The sequence below is a fragment of the Mirounga leonina genome, unplaced genomic scaffold (assembly GCF_011800145.1).
Source record: "Mirounga leonina isolate KUSES-001 unplaced genomic scaffold, KU_Mleo_1.0 Mir_96, whole genome shotgun sequence".
In the NCBI taxonomy this organism is placed as follows: domain Eukaryota; kingdom Metazoa; phylum Chordata; class Mammalia; order Carnivora; family Phocidae; genus Mirounga; species Mirounga leonina.
Window position 1 is genome coordinate 94544 of NW_023270871.1, and position 11013 is coordinate 105556.

General features: G+C 44.5%; 1 protein-coding gene across 1 annotated transcript in view; it reads right to left on the reverse strand.

The window, feature by feature from the left end:
- The window catches only part of LOC118006334 (A disintegrin and metalloproteinase with thrombospondin motifs 12-like), a 298264-nt gene that overhangs the window by 55446 nt on the left and 231805 nt on the right, over window positions 1-11013 (reverse strand). The window contains exons 15-16 of the mRNA XM_034998952.1: window positions 4565-4809; window positions 2479-2617 (exon numbers count right to left, since the gene is read on the reverse strand). Coding sequence (XP_034854843.1) covers window positions 2479-2617; window positions 4565-4809 — 384 coding nt within the window. The remainder of the gene's footprint in view (window positions 1-2478; window positions 2618-4564; window positions 4810-11013) is intronic.

An 11013-nucleotide genomic window follows, 5' to 3' on the forward strand; every position in this document is an offset into this window, starting at 1 on the left:
GGTTTCTGTACTGAAGGAGGGAAAGAAAGAAGCTGGTTATACAAACGTTGTTCATTAGGTTGATGGCACATGACTCAGTGTCCGCTGTTGGACCTTTTTCCAGGACTGCTTCCTGGGGCAGGGGGAAAGCAGGTGGATGAGGGGTGCAGAGGGAGACACAGGATGTGGGAGAGAAGCCCATGGCGGAGCAGACTGGGTTCCCCTGAACCCTTCACTCCTTCACTTCCACTCCCTTGGCTCCATCGCTGCATCGGGCACTTGCCCCTTGTGGGGCCTTGGTTTATAGACAGTGGAGACAGACTCAAGGCAGGAAGTTCCAGAACAGACTTGGACATGATCCGAAAGGAGAGACAGAGGCGGAGGACTTCTCATCCGGTACTACTATTAAAGCCCCCCAAACGAGTGCAGAGCCCCAGGTACCTGACAGGCCCAGACCCTGCCCTCCCAGGCCTCAGAGAATTCCATCTAGCCTGCAGCAGAGAGAACCAGTGCCCTACGAATGTCCCTGTGCTTGTCCACACTTCCTGGCTTCTCTCTGCAGTTACTGTACGCAGAGGACTAAGGCCAACCAACGAAAGGTGAGCAGAAATGATCTGTGTCACCACCAGGCAGAAGCCCCAAATAAGAGCCAGTCTGGGACACCTGGGTGGCTCAGTCGTTAAGCGTCTGCCTTTGGCTCAGGTCATGGTCCTGGGGTCCTGGGATCGAGCCCCGCATCGGGCTTCCTGCTCAGCCGGAATCTGCTTGTCATTCTCCCTTTGCCTGCCGCTCCCCCTGCTTGTGCTCTCTCTCTCTCTTGCTCTCTCTCAAATAAATAAACAAAAATTTTTTTAAAAAAAGAGCCAGTCTGCCTCTTCCAATTCTTTCTTCTCCTGTGGGGCACACTGGGAGCCACACCTTTCAGATGTCTTAACTCCAAAATGAAGCTGGGCCACCCAACCTGCATCAGACTTAGAATGGGTTAGAAATAGGGGCACCTGGGTGGCTCAGTTGTTAAGCGTCTGCCTTCGGCTCAGGTCATGATCCCAGGATCCTGGGATCGAGCCCCGCATCGGGCTCCCTGCTCGGCGGGAAGCCTGCTTCTCCCTCTCCCACTCCCCCTGCTTGTGTTCCCTCTCTCGCTGTGTCAAATAAAATCTTAAAAAAAAAAAAGAAGTGATATTCCGGGGCGCCTGGGTGGCTCAGTCGTTAAGCGTCTGCCTTCGGCTCAGGTCATGATCCCAGGGTCCTGGGATCGAGCCCCGCATCGGGCTCCCTGCTCTGCGGGAAGCCTGCTTCTCCCTCTCTCACTCCCCCTGCTTGTGTTCCCTCTCTCGCTGTGCCTCTCTCTGTCAAATAAATAAATAAAATCTTTAAAAAAAAAAAAAAAAGAATGGGTTAGAAATAAACCTACATTGTGTTGAATTCCTGAGATTCTGATTTCTTTATTATGGTAGCAGAACTTTGTCCATCCTGGGTGCCTGGGTGGCTTGGTTGGTTTAGTAGCATCAGACTCTTGATTCAGCTCAGGTCATGATCTCAGGGTTGTGAGATCAAGCCCCACGTCGGGCTCCATGCCCCTCGGGGAACCTGCTTAAGATTCTCTCTCTCCCTCTGTCACTCCTCTCTCTCTCAAATAAATAAATAAATCTTAAAAAAAATAAAGAACTTACTCCATCCTGACATACTTAACAGCAAGGAATCTCTCCAATGTTCGATTTTATGAGAGAAAACTACTCTCTTCATAGATACAAATACTTGGTAAATTGGAGACAGAAAAAAAAACAGTGGGTGGGAATCAGGAGAGCTTGTTATGGTTTGGATTTGGCCATTATTTACAGTCTGCCTCTGGGTGGGGTGTTTGACTTTTGTAGAAGTCAGGTCCTCAACCAGGTTATTAAGTCTTTCTGTTTTGCTTTTTAAAACACATGTAACGGAGCACTGAGTGTTATATGCAAACAATGAATCATGGAACACTACCTCAAAAACTAATGATGTACTGTATGGTGACTAACATAACGTAATAAAATAAAATTAAATTTATAAAAATAGATAAAAATAAAACACATGTAATACTGTATTGTATTCTTGAAAGTTGCTAAGCGAGCAGATCTTACATGTTCTCACCACACCCCGAAAAGGTAACTCTGCGGGATGATGGGTGTGGTGGCTGGCCTGATGTGGTAAACATTTCACAACACACACGTGTACCAGGCCGTCCATTTGTAGACCTTAAACGTACACAATGTTTTGTGTGGGTTATAGCTCCAGAAACCCGAAAACAAAACAAAGCAAGACACGCAACACTTTTTTCAAACAAAACCTTTCACGAAGGACAGTATAAAGGGAAAACTGCCTCTGTCTTTAGACCATGACCAGCATATTCACTCCCACAGAGGCCCCTGGGCCACGTGTGTGGAAGGCTGGGACCTCTGGGCACCACCCGATGGCCCCTCGTGAAGCGGACATGGATTCACATACACAGCAGCTGTCGCTCACCTGTCCCACACGTTACACTGCACTCAGTCCAACGGCCATACTGCCAGGAATACCCCAGTTTTTCCACGTCGTTGGCAAGGCCATCTTTCCGGATTGTGTACTCATACTTGATGCCGGGGTTAGTCACCTGGAACAGCAGCTAAAAGGCAAAAGAAGGGTGACAACATTTTCATGACTTCATACTACAGAACACCGTTGTGTGACTACACCACAGGATGCCCATCATCTTGGGACGAAGGCATGCGTCAGAGAAAATGCCAACAAATGAACGTATCTCCACCTCTGCCTCTACGTCCACCGATTCATCTCTCTGTATCTGTAGCTCTATCTACCTACATCCGTGTCTTTATCTCTCTATACCTCTTGTCCACTCGATCATTTCTTGGCTGAATTCCCACGGAGGTCTAATCCTATGGAAACTGCTCTGAGGGAAGGCGGTAGCATCTTTTCCGACAACAGACTGGTGGGTCACCTTGCACTCTTGTGAACTTACTAACTTGGTGATTACGGGTAAGTTACTTAATCTCTTGGTGCCTTAGTTTCCCCATTTACAAAGTGAGGATAATAATAGCATGACTAATAGGGGTGTTGTGAGAGTTCAGTAAGTAAATAAATGTACAGTGATTCGCATGAATAGAATAGTGCCTGGCACGCAGTTAGCATTCTTTTTTTTTTTTTTAAAGATTTTATTTATTTATTTATTTGAGAGAGAGAGAGAGAGCGAGAGCACATGAGAGGGGGGAGGGTCAGAGGGAGAAGCAGGCTCCCTGCCGAGCAGGGAGCCCGATGCAGGACTCGATCCTGGGACTCCGGGATCATGACCTGAGCCGAAGGCAGTCAGTCGCTTAACCAACTGAGCCACCCAGGCGCCCCCGCAGTTAGCATTCTATAAACATTGACACTTATTATTGTTGTTGCTGTTGTCTTACGAACTCTTCTCCAGCTCTCAGGCTGGTTAGTTCCTTTAAAGCATATAGTTCTGGGGTAAAAACTGTCACGGCTTTAGCAAGGCATACCACTCTTGGGGCCTTCTCTTCAGCAATCTACTTATCACACGTTTATTTTTTTAAGATTTTATTTATTTACTTATTTTAGAGAGAGAGCGAGTGAGCATGCAAGCAGGGCAAGGGGCACAAGGAAAGGGAAAGAATCCCAAGTGGACTCCACACTGAGCACAGAGCCTGACTTGGGCCCGATCTCATGACCTTGAGATCACAACCTGAGCAGAAGCCAAGAGTCAGACACTCAATTGACTGAGCCATGCAGGCGCCCCTTACTACACATTTAAAATGGATTAATCTTAAACTTAGAGGAGATGGATTGGTTGCTCCTTGGGATCTGGGTTCCCATATACAAATCCTTTGCCAAGCAGGCAGGTAAGATGTCAGGTAGACATTTATGAATCATAGCTGTCAAGCCTTGATTTCTGGCTTTTGTGAGTGCTCTGATCTCTGGCTCTGGAATCGCCTCCCTCTAACTTCTGAATATGGTTAGATCTGACTCTTTCTTGGGCCATTTGTCATCCCCAACCTGCCTCGTCTCTACTGGTATAATGATTCCACTCTTTCTCTATGGTTCCTGGCCAACATGAAAGATGAATCACCCGTGTCTTTAAAGTGCACATACTACATTCTGATCCCCTCCTCCCCTAAGAGTTTCACAAAGTCAAACCTCCTGCCTACGAACAACCACATGATAACATATGAAAAAAACATGTCAGTCCATCACCACTGCTGGAAAGCTACCTGGAAGCTCACGCCAGACTGACGTCGACTGACAGCATCCTCTGCACACCTGAGAAACAATCACCCTCAAATGAACAGCCTATGTCAATCATACTGGAAGCTGAACTCAAAACTCCCAGTAGATGACTTCAGGGCCCAAGGCACTTCATTATTGGGGTTTCAGCAATTTCTAGGCAATAAAGGATTAACAGCACAAAATAATATCTTGTTTTCCTCCCTGCTCCTTGTTAAAAGAAGTTTTAAGGGTTCTTAATGAGTGCCCCCTAACAAACACCTTGGGAAAGAAACAGAAAGACCCTAACTAATACACACATGAGCAGCTGCCTTTGCTTCTGCATTACCTGGATCCACACCGACTCATTGGTGGGACCTGTGGCCATCAGTCTCTCCAGGTCTCCTTTCCTGTCATATTGGAAGGTGGTCCCCGCCAGCTTGTAGTTCCCATTCCACTGGATAATGAATCCTCCATTGAGGTAATATTTTTGGGGGTCTTCACTCCTGATGGCCAAAAAGTTTCCAGCTCCCTCAACCTCCATTACCCGTATGTCCCTTGCTCCTTTTGGAATCAGTCCGATGTCAACATAACCTAAGGAGAGAAGACACGATAATGAAAGAGGCACACTAGCTTAGCTGAACACAATCTGTTTCTGAGCAATCATTCATCCCCACTGTTTAGCGCCCTTGCCTTCTTCCTGGGTGGTCACTGGCATGAGCAGATGCACTAGTCACGGGGAATTTTAAAGAGCTTGGCCAGGAGTGGAATGCCCAGCAGCTCTGTGACTCAGGATGCACACAGTTTTGTGAGGAGAGATGAAATAAATGCAGACTGGACCCTGAAACGTTTGTGGTTGATCCAGCATTGACTTTTCTGTGATTTTAAGTTGACAGTTGATAGTTGACAGCCCCTAACTAGCTCTCCATTTGCATTTCTGCTCCCCCTTTTGTTGCTGCTATTAGATGAATCTTTTCAACATTGCCCCGGGTACACCCTTCTCCTCATTCGTCCTCACTGCCTGCAAGTTAAAGACAGACTCTTAGAAATCATCTAATTATAGCTTAAATTCATTAAGAGAATCCCTGAGGGAATCTTGGATTGATTTGCCACCTGGCGCTCTTGAATATAGCTTGTGATGAGAAACTCAGCTCGCTCTGAGCACAGCTTTTTATACTGCTGGACAATTCTCTTCATTAGACAGGTTTTTTCCTTACTTTTTATGTTTTGCTGAAATATGAACTTACATTCTACTTTTGTGAAAAAGCACAGAGGGCATCCGTTTAAAGATGGCGATCAATTCTAGGTATAGTTCTACCCTTATTTACTGGTTGTCATGGCAGGAGACATGCCGGGGACAAAAGGAATTAACACATAATGGTTTCCTCCCTTTGGCAGACTCTGCGCTGAGGACCTTATGCATTTATCCTATTTGTGCTTCTTAAGAATCATGACCTCATAAATGTGATAGAATGGAAAGAACATGGCCTTTGGGGATGACATGCAAACGTGCCAGGGCAGGGGGGTCAGAACACGTGAGCCCTAGTTTCTGCATCATCTTGAGTGAGCTCTATGGTGTTCATTGACTTATTTAATGTCTTCGAATGTCATCTGTACAATGAAGGGGCTCCAACAAGATGGTGTCTGACATCCCTCACAACTCCGATATTCAATTGTTTTTCTCTTTTCCAAGTGAAACATTCCTTTTTCTTTTAACCTTCCCATACAAATGCTGGCTTTAAAACCCTGATCATCCTGGTCATTTTGCACTGGAGAGATACTAGGTTTTTCAACCACAAGCAAACCTTCATCTCTGTCACCTGAAAGTGCCGCAACCGTTTCTTCTCCCTGAGACACTACAGTAGTGGGGAGTCCTGGGGAGCTCAAATCCTAGGGCTGGCCAGCAGGTACGATTTGCTCAGAAGCTCAGGCCATACCCTCAGCTCCATTTTTCAAACTGGCAGCTCTCATTCAGCCAGACCAAAATGCAGGTCTTGTAGTATTTGATTCAATTCCATTTGGCCCTTACAATACCTGCCTGAAATAGCTGATTAAACCTACAAATTTTTTAAAAAGATTTTATTTATTTGAGAGAGAAAGAGAGAGAGAGAATGTGAGCAGGGAGGGGCTGAGGGAGACGGAGAGAATCTGAAGCAAGTTCTGCGCTGACCATGGAGCCCAATGCAGGGCTCGATCTCACGACCCTGAGATCATGACCTGAGCCGAAACCAAGAGTCAGACACTCAACCGACTGTGTCCTAAAACTACAAATTTATAACTAGCTCAGGGAAAATATTTATCATGTGTAATTGAGGCTAACACAATTTTCTGAAATGCCTTTGGAGTGTTGCGACCAACAGCCACTTTCTGACTTGGGATGTCACATGCCTTCTCATAGCAGAACTCATTCAGGAAAATCAACTGGCATGAAATATTGTGGTGACCACCTTATCTCCTTTGTTTACAGACAAATAACAAAACAACCCCCCCGCCAAAAAAAACCAATGAGAACTAAATGGAAAAAAATCCAAAAGAGTTGTTTTTTATCTTTCACTTGAGAGAGAAAATCCAAAATTAGAAATGTTTATCATGGCAGATTCTTCCAAATTCAAATGGGAGGTACATCAAATTAGAATAAAAGTTTTCAGTGACTATAAGTGCTGCTTCTGAACAGTTTACAGACAGAAGATGTAAACCGAGACAGATTTAGCCATGAGCAAAAGTAATGCACATTTACAAATATATATATTTGTAAAAGAATATCTAAGGGGAAGCCAAAAAATAAAATTATGGTAATTTGGAGTTAAAAATAACCACAATATATCCACCAGACTCCTTTGCACATGACCATAAAAGCCCACACTTTAGAAGAGGATAAAATGAAAAGTAAAAATTTCAATTTTCCTTCATCTCCAGTCCTATGTTCCAAAGACAATTACAGTGAATAATTTATTTGATTTCTCTTCCAAAATCTTTGTTTGCATGTATAAGCCCATATACACATATTTTTTTAAACAAGTGGGATCATATTACATGAACTATTCCAACTATTGCTTTTTAAATTTAATATACCTTACATATCTTTCCATATTTTTTGAGCATTTCAACAACAGCAAAAATGACATAAACCCATTTATTTAACCAATCTGCTATTAATGGACATTTAATTGGAAATGAATGGCGACAAACATTTCTGCTTACCAAATGAGAAAACCGAGTTCCCATGAGAGGAAGAAATCTATGCCACACCACACACCTAGGTGGAAAGTACATATACCTATATCTAGGGTTGGCTAGCGAACTCTTAAAATCGCGTTCTTAATAAAAAATGTGGTTGGTAGAAAGAGATTTAAAAAATCCTGAGTATCTTATCCTCAAGGGTCTTCTTCACAGAAATGAGAATCTTATTTAAAAGTAAGGGTGGAAAGTCTCTTAGACATTTATTCTGTGTCAAAGGAAGGCTTTCAGGGTTGGTAAGACTATCTCCAAAGTGTTAAGAATGGTGAATTTTCCATTCATAAAATCACTTCTCTCCCACCTTCCCTAATAAACATTAGTCATTTGCACTAGTACTGGGACAATACTGGGAAAACTGGGGAAGTAGGAAAATGTAATCTTGACCTCAAAGAAGGAGTCTGGGCCCGTGGAGACTCACCTGGAGAAAACATCCCATCACTGAGTCCTGAGCCCCTTGAGCTGAAAGAATACTCAGGGCCTCTGGGGATGGGGCAGAAGACTGGCCTCACTTCGCAATTATCGTAAGAGCTACAAGAGATTATTGGTGCTAAAGTGCATCTTATCCAACGGTTCTTTGTAATCCACCAAAAAGGATTTACCCAGTGGAGTATGTGGTCTCCAGTCTGTCACTTCTAATAAAAAATGTGCTCATAAAGAGATCATATTAGTAACCCCAGATATCTTTTTAAAGCTCATCTTTTTAAAAAGATTTATGCTGTCAGTTCGAGGTGAGCAAAACAACCCTCACTATGGGCCCAACTCTTATGGTTTAATGTGAGGAGGCTCCTCGGAAAAGCCAGTCCATCTTCTGATGCTTGCCTTGACAGCAATGAGAAGTCAATGTCAAGTTCAGGTACAACCCTGCATTTGACCCTCTCCCAAATCAGAGGAAGGAAGAATTATGTACACATAAATGTGTCCGGCAGATCTTTTGAGAAGTCCAAGTGCCATGATCTACATTGAGAGTTTTAGCTTCAATTATTTCAAAAAGCAGGTTGTAAGGGCACCAGAGCCTTGGCACATGCAATGAGTAACCACAACCCTCTTGCTAGAGGCCAGAGGAAAGGAGACACAGAAGAGGGAACAGATGTTGACAGGGGCTTCCTGACCCTAAATGCTTCTGGGACAAAGAGTGGCAGCCCGGAGCTCTCTTGATAAGAAAACTGTCAGGTAGAGGGCCCAGTCCCTCTCCTTCCCTTCCCATTCCTTCCAACCTGGGATTTCCTAGAAAACATGACCTAGGACAGTCTCCAAGTAAGGTGATATTCTGGTTTCAAGGAAGCCACATCCCTTCTTCTTGCGATGCATTACCTTCTGCCTCAGACTTCCTCTGAAATGTTTTTTTATAAGATTCTCATCCTGTCTTTGTGGACTCATCTCCTAGCCCTGGGCTCCCCTGTCCCAGGCAGTTGTGTGTGTTGTTGGCAAACCATTCTTCTTGGACACTGACCTCCTCGTGTCGTTCACCCACCTGAAATCACACAGCAGACCCTATTCTCTCTTAAGCCAATAGCAAACTGAACCTTGCAGTGTAGCATAGAGACAACCTTGTGTCATGAAGCCATGTCATCGGTTCCTAGAAGTGTCTCTTCCTTCTCACTGCCCAGACTTGTATCTGGACCTTGCGCATACTGCCACCACAGCCCCCCAACCTGTGTTGTGAGGTGTTCTCGATGGGTTCCATTCCTTCATGAGCGTCCTCGGTGTGTCACAGAGACTAAAAGTGGCCCCAAGAAAAAGTTGAGAATCTGCCTCATTATGGGATTAAGATAGCAATCTTAACATAACTTGAAACTGGTGTCAATTCCTAACTCCAGGTGAATCCAACCAAGAAGATCAGTGGCAGAGACTAGGGAGCTACAGCTGGAAGAAGGAAGCACATAAACATACAGGCTCGAGAAGTGGGTGGGCATCCGGGAGGTCAGGTTTGAGCATAATCCCAGGCAGTTGCTTCTTTCACTACATTCCAGGAATCTCCTAAAGATGTGGATACCAGCAGCAAGGGTTTCTAGAAGAAACTTTCTGTGCCCTTCCTCTGCTTTCTAGACTGCAGATTTTTTTTCATTGTGAAAATGAAATTGTGACGTATATCAGAGGAAACTGAATTAATTTAAATATACCAAGAGAGTTACAATAACTCTATGATGGGCATCAAACCCACTAAACAGATATGCAAGTGTATTTAATATATATTTCATAATATTTAATAAGGAGAAAAGATATTAAAATAAAAGTCTGAGCACATTCCTGTTATGGTGAAATAAAGGAGGTAGGATGCAAGGCTGCCGGTTTGGGCAGTGAGGTAAGTGATGCAATTACCTGCATGAGAGTCCCGGGGCGCTCAGAGAATGGGGTCGCTTTTTCCCAGCACCAGATGAAAGCAGCCAGTGTGAGCAAGACCAGGACCTGGTTTAGTGGTCACTGGGTCTGGCATTAGTCAAGTCTGGAGACGCCAAGCAAGGCCAGAGGAGTCAAGAGTGGTCATTTTAGGAAGCCAGTGAATTAGTCCAAGAGGCTAAAAACTGTCGGGTTTTAACATTTAAGACCAAGGTAGGTGAGGCATACAGAATCAAGGAAATTAGGCAACGGGAAAAAAAAAAATCCAAGCCTGAGGAACTAGACAACAATGGGTCAGTGTTGTAGGCCAAAAAGAATGGGCTACAAGAGTTTGGGATGAAGGTCAATGTTGTGGGTAACAAGCCCAGGGTGCCCTTGGAAGAACAGAGCTTAATGCTCTACCACTTCCTTCTGAACCAGGCTCCTCATTTAAGTTCTGCCTCAGGGCCACATGGCAGAGTGGAGGCCAGGCCTGTTACCTGGACAGGGTAAGGCAGAGAAGGCAGTGGAGAGTCATTTTCTTATTCGTCATTCTATCCCCCATGCCAAGCACAAAATAGGTACTTAATGTTTCTCAAGTAATAGAGTGAATGAATAAATGAATGAGTGATGATATCTGTACACAGTTCACTGTGTTCTGGACCTAAGTTCTTTAATTCCAGACACTTCTACTCACAGTAACCATGGCACTATCCCAAGAGGGCAATTCTTTTTTCTTTCTCCAAGAGAGGAAATGGAAGCTATTCTGGAGGGTCTACAAGATAGTGGGCCTTATGTTCCCCAAGTGTGACACTAACTAAAAGGCATGATGCTGCCATGTGACACACAGTGTCAAATCTACTAAATGAGTTCCTCTTCACAGAGGTAGACAGGGACTTAGTTGTTGGGACAGTCCAAGAAGGCCATGGATAAAGATACCTTCTCCTGGAGACTCAGACCAATTTCAACACTTAGGTATCAACAAACAAATGATCAGCCTTAGGGCTGAGGGCAGTGGGAAGATAAGAAATACCAGACAGGGCTGAAAGGGGCCTCACAAATGGAGGTACAATGGGGTGATTTCCCCATGGTCAATGGTAATCTAGATCAGCACCTGGTCTCCTTTCCCAGCCTATTTTAATTCCACATCATCCATCATCCTCCCTCTTTCTTAGGAGCACTCACAAAACCAAACCAAACCAAACCAAACCAAACCAAACCAAACCAAACCAAACCAAACCAAAC